The sequence below is a fragment of the Argiope bruennichi genome, chromosome 8 (genome assembly GCF_947563725.1).
Source record: "Argiope bruennichi chromosome 8, qqArgBrue1.1, whole genome shotgun sequence".
Lineage (NCBI taxonomy): Eukaryota > Metazoa > Arthropoda > Arachnida > Araneae > Araneidae > Argiope > Argiope bruennichi.
The window spans coordinates 11,528,593-11,549,578 of record NC_079158.1 but is presented as its reverse complement, the minus strand read 5'-3'; the positions used below and the strand labels follow the sequence as shown (position 1 = coordinate 11,549,578).

General features: G+C 26.9%; 2 protein-coding genes across 6 annotated transcripts in view; one reads left to right on the top strand and one right to left on the bottom strand.

The window, feature by feature from the left end:
• The window catches only part of LOC129980948 (protein PHTF2-like), a 42,922-nt gene extending 36,140 nt beyond the window's left edge, over positions 1-6,782 (bottom strand). For 3 of the 5 annotated variants that reach the window (XM_056091456.1, XM_056091460.1, XM_056091459.1), the window contains exons 1-2: positions 6,725-6,782; positions 5,256-5,375 (exon numbers count right to left, since the gene is read on the bottom strand). In XM_056091456.1, the coding sequence (XP_055947431.1) occupies positions 5,256-5,297 (42 nt within the window). In that variant the 5' untranslated portion in view covers positions 5,298-5,375; positions 6,725-6,782. Of the gene's footprint in view, positions 1-5,255; positions 5,376-6,672 lie in introns of all 5 variants that reach the window. The other 2 variants (XM_056091457.1, XM_056091458.1) reach the window with 2 other exon arrangements.
• A 948-nt stretch (positions 6,783-7,730) lies between these two features.
• Positions 7,731-20,986, top strand: part of LOC129981095 (myocyte-specific enhancer factor 2C-like) — an 81,981-nt gene continuing 68,725 nt past the window's right edge. Inside the window, exon 1 of the mRNA XM_056091756.1 lies at positions 7,731-7,952. The gene's annotated coding sequence lies outside the window, so the exon portion shown is untranslated. The remainder of the gene's footprint in view (positions 7,953-20,986) is intronic.

The window sequence follows — 20,986 nt, the reverse complement described above, 5'->3', positions numbered from 1 at the left end:
ACAAACAGCAAAATGTGATAACATGCTTATACTTTTTGATAGAATTTCTTTCTTGATTGTTGAAAATGATAATTAAATTGCTTAGTTTTCAAAAAATGTAAATAAAATGTACAGTTTTCATATTAAACTATTATATCATGGAATGTGATAATTAAAAAATGTTTCAAGACAGATGAAACTTGATATATGATTTTTGCCTCTAATTTAGAGAATTTTATCAAATTGTGAGCATAATCCATTCTTAAGAAGGTTAGGTGTTTGTGTACAAGTGAATACAATAACTTTAAAATATAAACACCTTGATAGTTAAAATTTGGTACGTAGATTTAGCAATTAAGTATCAATCAATATTAAATATTTAAACAAATCTGTCAAAGGGGTGACTATTTGTTGGTCCCTACTTTCCCATCCAAGTAAACATGACAATTCAAATATGCAAGAACATAGGAATAAATGGAATTTTAACATTTAAACTATTGATTCATAACAAAGTTGAATGAAATCTATGAATAACCATTGATTGGTCTAGCTTTTTGCATGCATGAGTATATAATATGTAAAAATTAAAGTAAACGTGAAAAATTAAAAAATGCAATAATGACAAAAAAAAAAAGAAAAAAAAAAAGGGGGAATTTGGCATGTGATTTTGTTATTAAAATCATTATTTTCTATCAAATTTTAGTTTTCGTCGGACACAAAAAAATGCCCACATTGCATATGCAGTTTTATGTAATACTATATTATGAAGCATAAAATTTATGTACAAGACACTGCCCATAAAAATATCAGCACTTCTGACATTCATGGCCTTGTCTAAGGTTGAAAATTTTATGTAGGACAAGAGGGATGACATTTTTATCAAAAAATGTGCAAGAACGTTTCAGGAAGATGACACCCATTAGTTTTCTCTCTAAGAAATTAACTTCAAAAACGTTATTATCTTCAAAAAGAATTTAAATCGTTTGATTTAAATTTCTTTTTTTATTACATTTTCATATATTCTTTTTTGCTTTCCTTTACTGTAAGAGGATCCACTATATTTACCAAGTGTATGCAATTTCATTTAAAAACGTATAATTTCAGGGAACAAAGAATTAAATTCAGCAATCACATTTCTTGTTTGCAGTAGAAAAATTTGTAAATTGAAAAAGAGTATTTATGGCTTACACAATCAAGTATGAACTGATAAATGACTATAAATGGTGAATTAAAACATTTTGGAATAATATAACTGGCTTCTAACAACTGTGTTTTCATTAAGAATGAAGATAAAAATTACTTAATTTTATGTATGTATATAGATGATTTAGCTATTTTCTGTAATAATAATGAACTATGCCATGAAATTGTAACCAAGATTAAAAATATATCTGAAATGCACGAAAATAAAACTGATAAGTTTTGAGGTATAGAAATTGTAAAATATGGAAATGGCACCTGTTTGTCACAATTTTGCAAATATTGATTCATTAATGGTTAAACGTAATCTAACACAATGTAAAAGTGTCAAAAACTCCTGTTGTAAAAGAAGATGAAATTCTTCTACAAATGAATAGATTAATGTTATGTATTGGGAATTAGAGAACTTTTTACATTTAACTAATAGAACATATCCTGATATATCATTAGTAACAATTTATCTTTCCCAGTTTAATCATTAAAAAAAAAAAGAGCATTATAATTTCGCTAAAATATTAAGATAATAGATAAGTACAAAAGATAAATTGTTTTGCAATAACAAATTTGGTTTTCTGAATACTAGTTGGAGGAAGGTGGAAAATTGTAATTTATTCTATAATGGTGCAATATTATTAGGCAATTTATTAATTTCCTAGAAATAACAAACAAAAGAGTCCTTCAACACATGACACAGAATTATATGAATTTCTACAATTTGTTAAGACATTATTCTAATTGTAAATTTATTAACTGAAATTTAAACTCTACTGAAAATATTATTTAAACAATAGATAAATGATGCTACAACCTTAAATTTTGATAGTTAAGCAGTAACTTCAAAGGATTAAATGCTTAATTTTCAAATAAATTAAGGCATGTGAATTTACACTTACATTCTGTAAATGATTTGTTGGAGGACAATAAAATTAAATTATAATATATTTAAATTGACAAACTTTTACAAAGGATACTAAAGATGAAAAGTTAAAATATTCCATTGAAGACATTTCTCTAATTTTTTAAATGCTTATATGTATTTGTTTTGTGCATTTAGTATTAAAATTGTTTAAGAAATGTACGACTCGCAGGTGAGGTGTACTGGGATGAAGTGAGCAAACAGTTATTCTGCAACATTTTAGAGCAAATAAATATCTATATGATTATCCTCCCCTCTTCTCAATCACGAGTTCTTGAGGTGGTAACTGTGTGCTTATGATACTGAACTGAAGATGCTTTGACCTTCTTTTATTCATATATCCTATATATAAAAACATATAAGAAAGTTTGTACATGTGTAATAAATGTGCTGTCAGAAGAAACATAACCAAGATTTTATTGAAAAAAAAAATTTTTAAAGATAAATTTAAGACAAACGGAAGGCACTCGCATACAATTCTGAAATTTTCTAAAGCTGATCGTTTTTACATGGAATTGCCAACAAATATTTCCATTCCCTAACTTTTCAATTATTTTTCTTCAAAAAATTAAACTTTAGACCACACAATTCAAGCAATTTCAAAGTAAGGAAAGAAAATAAATGTAGAAGTCTTTTTAGTTATTTAAATGTTACAATATAGATTCTGTTAAAAATAACTGAAGGTGAAAATCACATTCAAACCCCTAATTTCATTTTGATGACACTTTAATTTACTCCATTTTCCTTTCTTCAATTGTAAATAAGTTGCAGAAAAATGAAAATTTCTATCGCCTTTGTGCTAGATGGCCCATCTACAAACTCATTTTGTGATTCTTACATCCCAGGTTGGTTAAAATCCAAATAAAATTACTCTACGGTCATGTTAACAATACAGAATGACCAAAGTATTATGCTACTTGTGCCCCCCTCCCTACTAAATTGTTATAAGGAGAATGGTTTTAAGTTCTAAAGACCATGATCACCGAATATTTACAGAAATTTCCTCAAAGCCATGTCATGAGAACTATTACAATTGGTAGTCTTCTAGAATGAATCTTCCTAAAAATTGATGAATTTAGTGATTGGGAGAGGAAACACTGACAGGGTTTTTTCTTAAAATATGTATGAAGAAATAGTATTTTTCAGATTTCTGTCATAAATCGTGACCGTGATTTAAAGTAAAAGATCAGAGTTGATATATCAGGGTATTTACAATTTTCATATGAAATAAAAATCAGTCTTTTTCTTATAAAATGTCTTACTCTCATGTTTTCAAACTGGAACCTTTCCATCTCACGAAAAGCTCTACAGGCTTGGTCTGACTATTTCAACCAAATATCCTACTTGTAATGAAATTGAGGAGATAGAATATACTATATTTCATTGTAAAAAATATCTATATTTTCATGAACAAAATTAGTCCATTTTCTTTCTCTTGGCACTTTGATTTAACAGAAGATGCAGCAAGGAAAACAAATGTCACCATCAAATTTCTTCAGCAATTTTCTGATCCCAAAACTTCCTCAGACAAGTTTTACTCAGTGTGTTCTTGTATTGTTACAGTTTTCATGAATTGGGCTTTTCGTTTCATCTCTTTCCTTTTTGTCACTTTAGTTTCGTTTAGTTTTGAGTCATTTTCTTCTTTGTATGATATTGGTCAAGCTTCTTCTCAACACAACATCTCTTAATAGGAGTCAAGAAAAATGGAGATAAAGCAAACGAATGGCAAAGATAAATCTCAAAACATTACTGAATTGAACATTAGTAATTTAGTGAAATCAATATATTGATTGTGGATGACAAACTGGTTTAAAAAATTTTTTACCAATTATTTTAAACATACAGATGGTGGACAACTGGTATGTTAATGAATATGCTCAGTAAAATTACAATCTATATATATAAAAGGCAATATCTGTCATTTTTGATTAAAAATCTACTGGATAGGTTTTATTCCAATGTTACATACTGATATATAGAGGCATATAGATATAATCTGAAAAGTTTTGTGATAATTAATCAAATAGTTATTCTTTTATTAATAAAAAACAATTTTTCATTCCCCAAATCTTTCTACTTCTTTTCTGCATCTTATGCCAATGAGAGAAGGCTGTCGTTTCTTTTCTCATGCCAATAAAGCAAGGTCTTTGTTGACATGGAAAATTATTCTTGCTTGTGCAGTGTGTTAAACTATTTTTCCTGCCAACTGCACTGGATTTTTTACTCCATGCCAATGAGGCAAGGCTAAAAAGTGTTTCACCTATTGTTTCAAAGTAAAGTATTTATTTTTTATATAATTTATACAAAGAAAACTAAACACTAAAAATTGACTGATTTTTCAAATTTATTCCAATGTACTTCTGAATTAAATTAAAAAAAGAATAAAGAAAATTAAAATCTAATTTCATACATGCACAGTGTGTCATTTACATCCTGACTACCAGTGGAAATGTTACATTTTATGAAGTTTCTTAATGTTTAATTATTTAAAATCTTGAAATTTTCTTATTGTCCAATACTGATTGTGATGATTTTTCACACAATTAGTAATGCAAATTGATCTTCAATTAGCCTTCACTGTTACTGTTAAAAAGTTATTTACTATTTTTAATTTGGTAAAATATTAATTGTCACCCCTTAGCATTTGGTATTATTTCACTAATTTAGAAATGATGGTGTTAATAATTTTTAATTTTAAGTCAATATTCTCATTTTCAAAAAGGATCAGTTTGTGTGTATTAAAAAAATTTACACATTGAATAATATTAATCTCGGGCAAAGCTGCATATATCAGCTAGCACGCAATAAAATCTAAATGAAAGAAAGAAATCTAATATTTCATTATTTTTTTCTTTTATATTCTATGTAATTCTACAATTTAAATTTAATTTTGTAACTTAAATACTCAGTAAATGATATTTTTATAATCATATTAAACAGCAATTAAAATTTATAGCTGCAAAGCTGTCTGCATAGCATTATGTAAAAAAAAAGGCATATTTCAGTTAATAAAGATTTCAATTATCTATTCAAGTTTAACAACTTCCTATATTTTACTATTTATGCCATTATGAATAATAATAATAATAATTGTATAGAAAAAGTATTTCATACACATTTCCAATAATATTAATTATTACATAACAAGAATATAACTCACTTTTTTATGATACCAATTTAATGCCGATATCAATGAAGACATATTTACAAACTATAAACTGAATGATAACATTTATCGGTAAATAACTTCAATTTGATCCAATCTTTCATCATTTTATGCCTAAAAATTAAAACACATTTTCTTATTAAACAAACAGGTAACAAAATGTATAAAAATATTAACTACATATATAACACCTTTTCAAAATAGGCAAACATTGTTAATTTGATACAAGATACTTCACACAGAACAATAAAAATTGTTCTTTTAATATATAACAGACAGAGCAGAGAGTATTCAATAACAAAAATAAATAAATAATAACATCTGAAATAAATTAATGTAGAAATGACTAATTATGCTTCTGAACCTAAAACAATTCAATAATGAATGAACTTCTATCATATATACATATAACGTAAACATATAATTTTTGAATAAGAAGACAGTTTCAAAGACGGTGAAGAGACTTTCGATTTTTTTGATGTCGTTTTATTTCATTCTGAGGAGGCACACACTATGTACAAGCAGAAGAGAGGAGCACAGACACAATGCAGAACAAATGAGGAAAAGCTAACGAAAATTTTATATATGTGAGATTTTAATACAGATTTCTAACACATGTCAATCACAAGCAAGGGAAACACAGTGGAATTTGTTTCTATGGTACTTTTCCGTTATCTCGGTGCAAACGTCGCCAATTGTGAACCAAATGCAAATTTGGTGGAATTCTACATTATTTGACGATTTTTCGCTTGCACCCGGCTAACGGAAGAGTACCATTTATATCAGCAACATTTTATCCCTTCACTCGGAGTGTGGGAACGTGTCAGTCTTTAGCCAATTCAGCAATTTTACTAAGCTTCTGTTGAATTAATTAGATATGAAATGTGGAATGGGATCAGGAAATAAGAGAATATTTTAAAATGAAGTTAATATGGACTAAATTGAGCTAAAAATTAAGAAATTAATTAAGTTTAAATTACATTTTAAAATATCATTACATATATATATATGTGTATGTATGTATGCATATGGAACATAAAAAGATAATCATATGCTTTTAAATGATGGTAGGAAACAATTTTGGGAATGTATATGATTACATTTCTGAGAAAAATTTGATCAGCAATAAATGAAAAATAGACGAGCAAAAAAATTTTAGTACATCTAGTGGAATACAATTATTATAATGATAACCGTTATGTATAGTAAAAAGCATCAATGCAAAGCTTTTATTATATGCATATTGATTTCTTGTGCGAAAAAAAGCAAATTAACGAACTGTGAAAAATTATTAGATAAATTTTTAATATTAAACACGATAAAAATGACACAAAAACATATTGAAAAAAATAAATTCTTAAAAAATCAGTTCGAAAACATTGTTTATGAATGAAAAAGAAAAAAAACCTACAATACTACAAACACTGAAACATACTAAGTATCGCATCAAATTATTCATTTACTTTCAATTTCACGCGCTCAGTTCACAGGTGATGTAAACAAAACCTCCTTCAGGAGAAGGAGGGAACACAATAAAATTGCAATGAAATAAACGATGAAGTGAGAATGTTTGGTGTATTCATCGATTAGTATATTTAAATTTTAAATTAATATTTTAAATTTAAAAGCAACACCAACTATGGTAAGCATTAAGTAAATTTAAATCGATTTCTAGGACAAAGAATGATAAAATTCTATAGAAGTACTATTAAAAATGAATTATAATCAAACATTAATGCAGTAACACTAGAACAATAAAATATCAATTGTTATTCAAAATTATTAATGGCTCAGTCATATTAAAAATTTTGATAAAGAATAATTGAGGCTACTTTTTTTGTGAAATTAAAATGCTGGAATTTCAAACACTTCTAACATTCGAAGCTCAGATTTTTCAGATGATTTTAAAATTGTCTCTTTCACTATGCTATTGAGGTTGATTTGCAACTTTTTTTTTTCAATCCCCCCCCCCCATCTTTCTTTTAAAGAACTATTCTGCAAGGCTATTATTTAATAGGAAAATGACAAATAACCTGAATGTTAGTTTTGCATTTTTGACACTTAAAAATTTAATGACCATAAAGTACCACATTTTTATACAAATGAATAGTTCAAGACGTTTAATCATTTGAAGATAGAATTTTATATTCATATAACTTTTTCGCAGTTTCATTTACTTTGAAAGTATTTTTAATTTTACTAACTTTTCTTTTCGTTTTTCCTTTTTCTTTGCTTCATCTTTAAAAATATTTGTTGCACTCTGTGAAATTAATAATGGTTTAATATTTGAGCAGTAAGATAAAGAGATTTTCTTTAAAAAGAGTATTTTATTCGTCATTAATTTTTTTCAAATTATTTATTTTGAAATAGTTAACATTTCAAAAATATAATTTTTGAAAAAAAGAAGAACAGACTTCAAAATAGGGATAGAGATGTATTGCCATATTTCTTCCTCATATTTCGCAAACATATGATGTGAAAAATTATGCGTGCGCAGCTTATGTAAGATGGAAATAACTTCTTGAAGTTTTATTTATTAGTATATCACAAATTATATTACCGAACAAATTTTTCAGGTTTCTTATTACAAGAATTCGAAATGTTTGTTTCATTTATTACTGTAGACTTCCATCTGTTTGAGTTCCCCAGATTTCAGTTGTTTTTGTGATCGATCGCTACAAAATCTATAAGGTAAGCGAAATTCGTTTTTGTACGATTAGATTTCTTATGGGGCTTTCTGCTGCTCAGTTTTTAAAAATCTTACTGCTGACTAAATTTTTGGAGCTACTTCTTATATCTGTGGTATATAATCTTTCAGAAAATATCCATTTTATCTTTTATACGAACATTAATAATATTTTTCTCATGAATAAAAATACATATCGTTTAGTTTTCATGGCTCTTCAAAATTTTTGTTTAATATTAAGTAAGCACAAATAAATCTAGTGATTTCTCATAATTAATATATGTATTGAAATAATATGAATGATTAATTTTTCGGCTAAATTTGATTTAAGTAAATGTTATTTAAAAAAATTAAATCAAAGGTAATTTATATTATCAATAAATTTATTTTTGTCATCATTATTAATAAATTGTAATTGTTGCTTTCTAAATTTATCTGAATTGCTAAATAAATTAATCTGAATTGTTATATAATAAATTTAAGAATTTAACTGTGTTATAACTGAGTAATTTATTATTCTTAATATTTGAAGTGTGTCTGTCATTTAAGTAAATAATTAATCCTGTACAAGCATTTTATTGTTTAAAGTAATATAATAAATTTATGTCTTATTTTTATTATGTTATGCTGTATTGTTGTTTATTGTAAAAATGTAGTTTGTTTTTTTCTGCTTTCAAATGCTCTCTCCTCTTTTAATTATTAAGGAATTATGATTTTGATTATTTTTAATTAAAATTATTTTTATGACAAATATTTTCTTTATTTATTTTAGTACAAATTTATTCATTTTTCAAAAAATTATTTCAATGTGTGTTATTTCATAATTAAAATAATTGCTTAGCCTTATGCCTTAAATTTTGACACAGGAATCATTAAGTTAGGATATTTTATTCTCCTAAAAACATTTTTTTTCTACATTTTTCCTTGCAGATACATACATTTTTATTATTTATCAATGGTTATTTTCATTAATTTCTCCTTTAACTGGTTTTTTTTAAATAATTTTATAAAATAAATTGCCAAACTCTTGGCCCTTTTTTTTTAACATAATGCCACAGACAGTGCATTAGGTGCAAGAACAATGCTGTGTAAATAATATTTTTGGAATTTAAATATATTTCTTAAATTTTTTTTCTTTATTTCTCATTATTATGCTGATTTTTAAAATTATAAATTTTCAATTTTTTTCAGAATTATATGGATATTTGTAGCTTTTTTTTTATTCTAATGATATTAAAAACAAATCCTTTTTGACAAGTTCTGGTTTATTATACGGGGCTTAATATATTCTTCTTTGTTATTAACATTTAGAGGAAATCTAAAATTATTTTTTTTTAATATGATGATTTTTCATTATCTCAATTTTTATATCGTGGGCTAATTGAAACTAAAAAGTAGACAAAGTAACTAGACAAATGTTTAACTTTTAACTTTGTGACACTTTTAATTCATTAAATGTACTTCATTCTATAAAATTCTAGATATAACCTATTTAAAAAAAATGTGTTGGTATGAGAGAGTAAATTAATGTTTATTCTTGTATTTTAATAAGAAAAGGTTAAAAATCATTCTTTGTGCCTCTTTTACATTTTTATTTCATAATTATATCACCTATACTGTAAGATATTTAACATCTAAGTGTGTGTGACAGTTCACAGTATGAAGGATATTCTTTTTTATTTTATTTTTTAGACTAATATGTCAATGTATATTGCCCATGTAATGTTTATAAGATATTGTAGCCTCAAGATTTGCATATGAGATGAAATACTAGTAGTATTTTTTATTAAAATGTACTCTTAGCAGCATACACAGTTTCAGTGTAGTACTGCTTGATTTAAAAATTCTTGCATCTCCTCTTCAGAATTAAGTTCAGTTTAAATCAAATTTTTGAGTGTTCCATGACAATGCATATATATATATATATATATATATATATATATATATATATATATATATATATATATATATATATATATATATTTGCAATGATCCAATGTAAAATCCATAGAAATCGATATGCTTAATGATATTGATCATAATTTATTCATTTTGCAGAAAATGTATTACATTTTCAGATTTGATGATGAATTTTCTAAGGTATTTATTTCTATCATATATTATTACTATTAATTAATTTTCATCAAAGTGAAGATCTAGAAGTAAGAATACTTGCTGAGGTATATGTTATACTTAAAATTTTATGTTTTTCTTTTAAAATAATTAATAAGTTTGTTTTATGCAAATCTTAGTTTTTAGTTTCTATATTCAGGCCTATCTGGCTGGTATTTAGATTTCATGTCCATCTAGTAACAAATTTATTTAAAGTATTGACATTTATTGAAATCATACTTAGTGCTCTTAATTTAATTTTTATGTTATATGTAGAATACATATTAATTGTTACTAAATTACTATCTTCTAATATTTTTGCAATTATCCCTCAATTTAAGATATAGAATTTTGCAAAACAAAGATTTTTTTTTTCCTTGTTCAACAATCTGAAAAAAGTTTTTAAACTGTGAAATATTCTTTCTCACTTTTTTTATGATTTATATTAATGAGAAGCCTATTGATGATAATAAAATAATACTCCATTCGGTTTTGATGAAATGCTTTTGATGTTAGGAATAACAGACTGTTACAACCAAAAATTTCTTTTTTAGATAATGCCATTTTACCAGATTAAATCTAGTTATCATGAGAAAAATTTAATATCTTGATATGAATCCTACTTTATGTTTAAATTATTATTTTGGTCAGCTTGTTGGTTCATGAAGAATATTATTGTGATGGTCATTAAATCTGTATTATTTTAATAATGCTTAATAACATGTCCTGTTTATTGTATGTCTAGTAAATTAAGTGTTTGGGTAATTTCATTCAAATCGCACATTGTCTTTCGCAGTACTAGAATTTTACTTTCTGATTCCTTATTTAACAAAGGCAGATAATAAGGAAATTCTTCCTACTAAACTTTCAAAAATGCAGGAATTCATGTGATTAATTGTTTGATGAAATAATGAAAACAATTGGAATTTCATTGTAACAATGAAATATTTTATTGAAAATTCTGCAAAATCCTGAACAATTTTGTTTAACTAAACTGACATTATTAAACAGATAACTTTTAAATTTAATGAAAAATCAAATCAAATCAATCAAAAAAAAAAAAAAAAAGTGTTTGAATTTGGATAACTCTTGTCAAGTGATCTCTGCTGCAAGTACCAATACTGAAACACCAACACACATTATTCTTTATTATCAGCATTTGCTTTATTTTTACATATTTAAGTATTTCAATTGTAAAAAAAAATGTCAAAGCCGAGTCATGAAGTTTAAAGGATGAATGATAAATGTTATTATAAACCTATTCATTAGAAAGTGTATGCACAGTTTATAGTCTCGGCATTGAAGTTATCATGAATTTGTCCTTTTTTTCTCCCTCTGCCAAAATAGGATAATGTGACTTAACTATTTTAAATAAATTTGAAATGGTGTTAATATTTGAAGTATAATAAGATTTAAACCTTTCAATCTCTTAGAGCTTCAGCATCCTTAGAATATATCCAAATGTTGAATGCTCCAAATGTTGAATTCATACATCCAGATGTTTATTGTATGAATTCCTCTTTTAGAGATAAAGCAAACTTCCGATCCCTGCCCTCCCCCTTCTTAAAATCATATGACAGTTCTTAAGGGATTGGTATATAAAAGAGGACTTAATACAGTGGGTGGCTATTGTTCAAGAGAATGAGTTCAGCTCATCTTTCTTCAGAACCAAAAACTCTTATAAACAAAGCATGTGGTTTAGATATTCAATCAGTCATACTTAATGAAGAGGGAGGAGAGATTTTATTGGAGTGTATTTTCAATATTGAAAGCAATTAATGAATCAATTAATTATTTGCATTTTCACACATTTTCTATTCAAAGAGGAATACTTTTGTTATACTTTGTTTGATAGTACTTATCTCTTATGAAACAGTGTTTAAAACTGTATTGCAAATTTTGGGAAAATATACAGATTAGTAATTTTGTATTATATTTGCTTATGCATTTATGTAATAGATATATAAACAAATGTAATACAAAATTCTCCATGTGTTATGTAAACAAAAACCATAATATTTTGCATCCTTTCTAAAGGCAATGTTGATAAAGGAATGGCAAAATAAAACTTATGTAAAGTTATTGATTACAATTAGGACCAAAATTATATATTGTCCTGGTTAACAGTTATGCAGATTCATCATGCATGTCTATTTAAATTCTGTTACAGTGGTATTTTGTCTTTAAAACTGAGGAATTTCACTTTCAAGATCAAATTAAGACAGAATATAGGATAACACGTTAGATCTGTTATCATATAAAACCTCATTTTGATATGGATGTTGGATGGTTAGAGAGCCAGTTCCAATATTCTTGTCATCTGATTTCAGTTCAAAATTATGAAGTTTTTTCTTGCAAATGGGAAAATTCTCATGTAGCTTGAAAATGATGCCTTAATCAAACAGCTCAATTAAGAAATTAAAAAAAAAAAAATGTGGATTTTAAACTTGCTTCCCTGACACCAAATATAATAGACTGATTTAAAGCAATTTTATTGAAGTGTTAACTTATAACTTGCATATAGAGAAATGCTGCTTTTATACATTTATTTTTTTCTATTCTTGTTTTAAGTAGAATCTGGTAAAATAGACAGTCATTTAAGATTTTGGAGAGAAATTTTTGATTTTTATTTATTTATGATTCTTTTATTTATGTACCATTTTTGAAGATTTACCATTCTTTTTGAAAGTAATTATTCGAGTGTAATTTTTTGTTGTAAAAATTAATTGACAGAAGAAAAAAAAAGGGGATTTAAAATCGTGGAATCGCGTACAGTAACTTCATTATTTTTTTAAAAATCCTTCTACTGATATATCTAAGTCCAACTGTGTTGAAATACAAAATAAATAAACTATAAACAACAAGTGTTCATTATTTTAATTATTTTTGCTCTTAATCATATCATGATGAGATTCCCTCGTACAAAATTTTACAAAGCAACGCACCTTTTTAGACCCGATTCAAAAAATTAAAAAAAAAAAAATCCTATTTTTTATTCTGATTCATCAAATTTTTGAAACGACATTAAGAAAATTTTATACAAATCTTAACTTTTCACTTGCCATATTAAGATAACAAGCTGGAATAACTCTCATTTTTTATGCATTGCTCGATACAGAATAATTTGGATAATTCTTCAAAGAACTAATTGGATTTCAGAAGTCTATAAAAAATTCGAATTTCTCTTATTTTACTGGAACATTTTCAGAAAAAGGGGGAGGAAAATCGATTTTGTATCTTTCTGTACGAAAAAGTATTCTTTACGCACGCATGTGAGTGCGCGCGCATTTCTCAAAAACACGAGAAAAAGCCATTTAGTTTAATGATTAGAAGTAAGATTGGATTTTGAAATTAGTTCGATTGTAATTGATTTTTGTAAAATTTTGTTTTGTTATCGGCAGTAAAAAGTTTTCCCGCACTTAAACCCATATTCGTAAAAATAAATTTAAAAAATATAACTTGTGTTTCATTTTAAGCCTGGGAATTAATATTTATGCAAGTTAAATAAGCAGATGATAAATGTTTAATTTTCCTTCAAGAAAGGTGGAGGTGAGGGATTAGATTAAAAATTATTTTTTAAACTAAGTTAATTTATAAGTATAACATTATAAAAACTCAAGATCCTTTTATTTTCGTGAATCGATATCTGAACAATGATTCGATTCTAAGAACAAATTTAAAATTAATTTAGTCCGATGAACTAATAAAAAATCTTTGGTTAGTTTTAAAATAGGAAAAATGCACTGTTTATTGATAAAATGTGCTTGATTTTTCAAATATATGCAATGTGTAATGAAAATAATGGAAAAAAAAAATAACATCCTGTGTTATTGCTTCGTGTTACAAAGAAAATAGAAGCGTAAGCCAGCTTAAACATATCTATTCCATTTTTATTTTTGACTTGATAATTTTTTAAAAAAGTATTTGTCTAAAGACAAATAACCGTAGAAAATTTCATCCTGAATTAGAAAGCGAAGATAGTGGTAATTATAAAGTAGATTTTTTTCTATTGATAAATAAGAATTGTGTGAAAACACTAACTTCTGCGGTGATTGATATTAAAAAGTTTTTTTTTAAAAAAATTAGATTTTTGTTTCCCGAAAGTGTCTATTAGTAAAATGCTTATCTTACGTTCATCTATGCATTCACAAAGGTTCACATTTCTGTTAAAAAATTGGAAGGGATATGCTTATTTTTAAATTTAGAAGGATTAATAAAAATCTAGATGAAACATTATTTTAGAAGTACAAATTTATTTAATATAGAAAAACTGTCATATGTAAATATTTGTCTAGTTGTACATCATTCAGTAATCCTGACTTCAAAAAAGTTACTAATCACGCATGGTTTTATTCGATTTGTTTAGTTGACAGTTGCAACATAAACTTTATAAAGACAGGAGGAGAAGCTGATCACTTAGGATACCTCAGAGAAGTATTGGAAAGGCGAGCAAGAAAATAAAATTCTTTCTCGCATTTTTGTACTTTTTAAAAGAATGCCATGTTTCAATAACAAGGAGTATTTTAATATGCTGACAATTTATGCTGTATATAATTGTAATGCCGGCCCAGTTGTAGAAAAATACAAACGTCATTTTCCAAATTCCTGGCATCCTTTTAGAAAGTGTGTTTGCAGAGTGGTTTGCGATTAGAAACTACAGAATTCCTTCCTTTTTTGCGAAGGAACGAGGGGGATCTGACGTTATGCAAATGATACAAAACCCGATATTTTGGTTTATTTTTTAAGTTATTCTCATGCTAGTTAGTATATGAGAACAGACTAGAATTCATCCTCAAAACGACAGTATAGAGAATATTTCAACTTGATTATTGACATTCATATTGCACTTGTTGTTCCCTTGGATTGATACAAGAATTATACGGGTAACTGCGCGATTGACATCTAGAATTTTAAAAGTGTGGTCCTGCCTTAGGTAAAATCAAATCCCCCCCCCTGAAAAATACAATTTGGACAAGCCTTTAATCGAGATAAAAACATTAATCTTCAAAATTGAAATTTTTGGAACTGTTCATTTTTCGCACAAGAGGCTCATTATGAGTGGTGATTTTCTATAAATTTGTGGTATGGCATTTTTTGAAATTGGTTTGTTGATTCCATTTTGTATAGCAGTTTTCTATATGGTGATCAATATTTTCAGTTAATTTTGAGTGGCATTATGGCTGAACTAGCTCTGGCAGTACTTGCTGTAGATCTTTGTCGACGAATTAAAGTTACTTTTAAGTCATAAATGATGAACTCGGTCGCATATGCACAATTATTGTTAAAAGAATGGTATTGTGTATAGGTGTTGAAGATGTTAATATATTATTTAACTATTTTTTAAAATTTAATGAAAATGAATCAATGCATTATTTTTTTCTGTTTCTACCCTTTTCATGATATGTACTTTATCCTCAAACTCCGGTCTTAAGTATGGAAAAATAATGTCATTCGATTCATTTGTTTTTTAATATCTCAGGAAATTTTACAGGTAGAAGCACGAAATTTTGTATCCTTATACATGAGTGTAAGAAAATCACTCTTACTGACACTTTTTCGCTTTTGAGAGATATAAAAATTTATTTTTCGAACTTTTTATCATCTCTCTGACATAGAAAAAATATTTTCTTACATTTGTGTTCATTATTTGATGAAATTTTGCAATTGATAGTTTAAGTCTAATTGCAGTGGTTAAGAAAATAAACGTTTGTCCAACTTTCTTTGGAGCATCCTGTGCAATTCCGAGTTTTAAATTAATAAGACAAACCATACACCAGTGATCCAGCCCCAACCACCAGTCTTATTTTGCCAATTTTTGTCTCGGATGAAATTGGATGATCTCTGGTTTTGTCATCAATAGTTGCCTGCCCTTCTTCAATCTTCATTTGCAAGAGAAGCTTTAAAAGCGTAACTTTCCTTTACATTTATGGCTGAAAACCACGATAGTCTCTAATCACAACCATTGAATCGATTTCGATAATTTCCTTTCATGTCATTAGATAATTATTCATAGCGCTCTATATTTATGGTGCAAGCATGATTTAAAATAGTACTTTTTAAAAAAATATTACTAATGTGATAAAATATAGCTCATCAAAGTTGGTTTACATGACTTAATTAATTACTTGTTAATATGTTAAACGAAGGCAGATAGTTTTTAATTATAATAGGTTAGTTGTATTCTATTCTGTGTATAATAATAATTGAGAAGGAAATTTTCATTGTTTACTTTAACTAATGAATCATTTTGGTAAATTGTGTGAATCATATTTTACTTTACTAAAAATGAAGAATGTTGGACAAGGAATATTTTCTATAATTCCAGACATAGAAAGACATAGGCAGCGTCCAATTAATTTTAGAAAGGGATAAACGTTTATTTGTATTTTAATCAGATTTATGTGCCATAAAACATAAAACCTACCAAATCTCGACTTGTCAAATATTCTCGCCTGTTTTCTATAAAAACGCAATCCTTAATTTTATTTTTAAAAATCACCTCGTTAAAATGCTACAGTTTTCCTTTTGTTTTTCAGTAATATGAATTGGAAGGCATTTGTGATTAAATTATTGTACCTTCAATATGTCCTGTGAGATTCATAAATGAATTTTAGATTGGTGTTCCAGTAATCTTCATTCCCCAAAAATGGCTTGTATGATTATCCTCTGAAATGTTCTCCATCAAAACGAATAAAAATTATCGATAAATGGAAGAAGAAGTTGTTTTTCTTCGTTATAATACAATATAGAGAAGTTGATATAAAAAAAATATTCTTTTTATGTCTAAATTCGGTATATGAGCCTATATGATTCTTGCAACGAATGTTATTGATATATTTTTAGTCTCATTCTTTTTTTTCAGCATTAATTCTCATTTAATATACCGTATCATATTCTATTAGATATGAGTAACTTGTTAATATCTATTATTATTGAAACAATGGTTATCTACAAAAACATATCTGTTATTAATTCTTTAAAATGCTGAAATCTCACTATTTGTGTTCCAGATTATAATATAAACTGGACACTTATGATTCCTTCCTCCCCGTCAGTTGTGTGTTTGTATGAGAGGAAAATAATTTTTATATTTGGTAGAATAAAAATATATGCTACTATCATTTTTATATCTCATATATAATTTTCTGATATTTAATCAATGTTTTTAAAAAAAGGTTTTGATAGACATGTTTAAAGACTTGTTGAAGAGAGGATTGGTTTGAGACACTAGTTTAACAGCTTGTCAAGTGATGTAATAATGCTGGATTCCACATTGTGTACGTAACGTTTTAACTACACAGATTTGCCAGCGTTTTTCTTCATTTCGGAAGCGCGGGAGCAAACTCATGATTTTCATTGGTCCTCGACTTACGGACCTAGACCTCTTTATGGCGTCATCCGCCCACGGAATGACGTCATCTTTAGAAATAAGCTGTGGAAGAGAAAAATGCTTGAGTAGCGAATTCTACAGCAGTGGCCTTCCTTTCAATTATGCACCTTTTCTCCTAGCTTGCAGGTTCATGTTCGAAGGCTTTACAATTGACTGTATTATTTTTTTCGCTGCATTTTTTTTTAAACTCTGAAGCTTTTGTAATTGGTTGTTTTTGTGTTGCAAGGTGTTTTTCTCTGTTAAAAGGTGCGGTCGTGCCATATGTTTCGTTGCACTAATCCACATATATTGTATACCTTTTTTTAAAAAAATTATTTGTTATTGAATATTCTATATATGAATAAAGTTGCTCGCTAAGGAAAGTCGCTCGTTGCTGGAAAGTTCTTTTCCCAGTATAACTTGCTTTCTAACACATTCTTCGAAGACTAAGTGCACTTTACCGAATCCCAACCTTCCAAATTTGTTTCGATTGGAATTGCAAATAATGTAAATCGTGCCTCTGTGCACCTTTGCTGAGGAAAATAAACTACTGAGAATTCGGTAAATCGGTTTGATTGATTTACTCTGGCGATAAGTTTGGAACAATGTCGTAGTTGTTTTAATCTATGTGTGAGTGAAAAAGGGGGAGGGGGGAATTGCAAATTATCCCCGTATTTTTGGTAGAATTATGTTAAACGTTGTACCGCTCTTTTGAATATAATTAAAAATTGTCAGCTTGATACGTTTCTGGAAAATTTAATAGTTATTTTCGAGCTATTAATAGTTTCTGAACAACAACAAAAAAATAATAAAACCTTTTTTGTTTTTTTAAATAAAAATTTATATTAATTGATCTTTGATAGTCTGATTTTGTTTTTTAACATGTGATGGTTTTTGTTAAAGCTTTAAATTATTTCTTTTTGCAATATTAGCTCACTTATAAAATTTCCTAGTTTATTTTCTTTCCAAGGAGTAATTTTTATAAAGTGAGATTTAGTTTATTGTTTTCTGTATTCTAAATCTTCGTGGATTTGCAATTAGTTGTCAGTCCAAGTGGAAGAATAACCTTAAGTCCAGGTTTATGAAATTATTTACTTACGGGCCAATAATAATCTGAAATAATTTCGTGAAAACAAACATTTGATCATAACTAATAATTTTTGTTTCTTACATTACTTTATTTTATTTATTTATTTTGAGTATTATCGGCAATAATTTTGCCTGTCGAAATTCTTATTCGTACCTTTGAAAATAGGCTTGTATCTCTTTACAATGAGTTTTGACGCTTTTGCTTTTTTCAGTATGAAGAATCGAATCACTTTGACGTCAAGAACATAATTTCACTCTTATTTCAGAAAGAATTTTTGCATTTTTTATTTTATGTCCACTTTTTTTTTAATATTATGAGTATAAATTGCTTAAATTTTCGCATTTTCTCGCTAAGGAAATATTTCAAGGCCAAATTGGAGTAGAGAGTATGTCTCGATTCTCTTTGATTTCCTTTGAGCATTATGGACTTGCAAATTGCGTCACGTAATTATTCTTGTTACTTTTCATAACCCTTCCTCTTTCTTTTTTTAACTCCACATTGAAATATATAAAAATTATTTGAATCAATTTGTAAGTCTGAATTGAATTTGGTTTATAATATGATCTAACAACAACAATAAGTTATCTTAAAATAAAGTAATTGTAATTAATGTTATTTTTTTTTATAATTATTTAAGACATGAATTACTATTACTTAATTTTAAGATAACTTAATTTCTGTTGTTAAATCATGTTATAAACGTAAATAAGTTCAATTTTAATCTAAAATTTGTAGTAATAGTGGGTTAAAATACACCCCGCCCCCTCCTCTTCAAAAAATAAACACCTAGCGCTTTTAGCCAGATTTTGTTTCTGCGACAACGGGGCATTTCCAAACTCATGAGTACCTTATTTATTATAATTAGCTGATAGGAGCAACTCAAAGTTAAAATTCTTTCATGTGTAATAATTTTTATTACAAAATCTACTGTTATATAAAATATAATAATACTTAAAATTCTTTTATTGTCTGGAATGTTATTAAATTAAAAACAGAATATCAGATGAAACGCGCTATTTTCAGAACCTCCTATAATTGATTTGCTCCCTAAATTAGTAATATTTGTTATTTTGGTACTGGAAATTTTGTTCACAAATGCTGCAGTATAAGATAATTTTAAACCAAAATTTTGAGTGGCAATTAATTAAATGGTTAATTTTTCATTAATAAAAAACGTGAAAATAAACTAAATCAAAAGTTTTCCTTTTATTGATTGTTACTTGTCTGGTTCTGAAGTTATCTTTTAAGAGTTTGCTCATATACTCTGGCAATAACTCGTACGTATTCTTGTTCCTCAACAATAAAAAGTATTTCATTTGCTCGCGTAAGATTTTATTTCCTAGTCTTTGTTTGAATTTGAGCAACATGTTTTCTTTTAGTTGTCTTTAAATCACTACTTTGAAAGAAACAATGACAAAAAAAAAAAAAAAGTCACCAGAAAAGTATTAACTTAAAAAGGGAATTTAAAAAAATAATGATAGAGTAGTTCAACTATTTAACTTGCCTAGAAAAGAAGTATTTATAATTTTTTTTTTTTATGTTAGAATCCTATACGTTAATTTTTTATACAAATAAATGTAAAAATTGCACAAAAATGAAATTGGTATTATTGAAAAAGCAAAAGTTTTTATTTTTTAAGATGATATGAAAATAAATTTTCTAGCAGACCTTTCTCCGTATGACAATTGAAAACAGGTAACATTTTGGTTACTTTCTCATAGTTCTAAGCTTGAGGAAAGGGCATTTTCGTTTGATGTAAGCTTAGTTTTAAGTGGGGTTCAATCACTACTTTAAAACCAATAAAAGCATTGTCAAATGACGTACTAAAATAAAAGAGAATAGTGGGAAAGTATTAAAAAGTCTTAACGTTGCCCAGCAAAAAGTTAATAGCAGTTGATAGAAAGAATTACACAAAAATGAAATTGGTAGCATTGGAAATGTAGAAAGTTTTTCTGAATAATTTCTTCCGAAGTTTCTATGGGGAAGGAAGAAATTGAAAAAAAAAAAAAAAAAAAAAAAAGACAAAATATTGGTCAATTTTTTATAGCATGAAGCGACTGAAGCCGTCGTACAACTGTTTCTCTTATTCGCAGGACTCTTCTTGACACCATTTGAGCGATTGACATATGCTTGCTTTTAAGGATTGTTAAATCACTTCTTTGAAATTACAAAAACTTGGTGATAAAAGTATTAAAATAAGATAAATTAAAAAAGTAGAAGTAGTAGGAGTAGTTCAAAATGAACATGAATTTTAATTAAAAAAAATAATAACAATTGGAAAATATTGTGCTAAAATAAAATTATCATTATGGTAAAGTTTTGAATTTTAGGTGGGTTTAAAATATTTCTTATGATACTATTTTTGCTAAAGTTATTGCTGAAAAACAGCAAATTTTGATTCATTTCTAATTATTTAAATATTTGAAAAGCAGTTGTACTTTGAAAAGTTGACGGCCATTTTTCTCTTG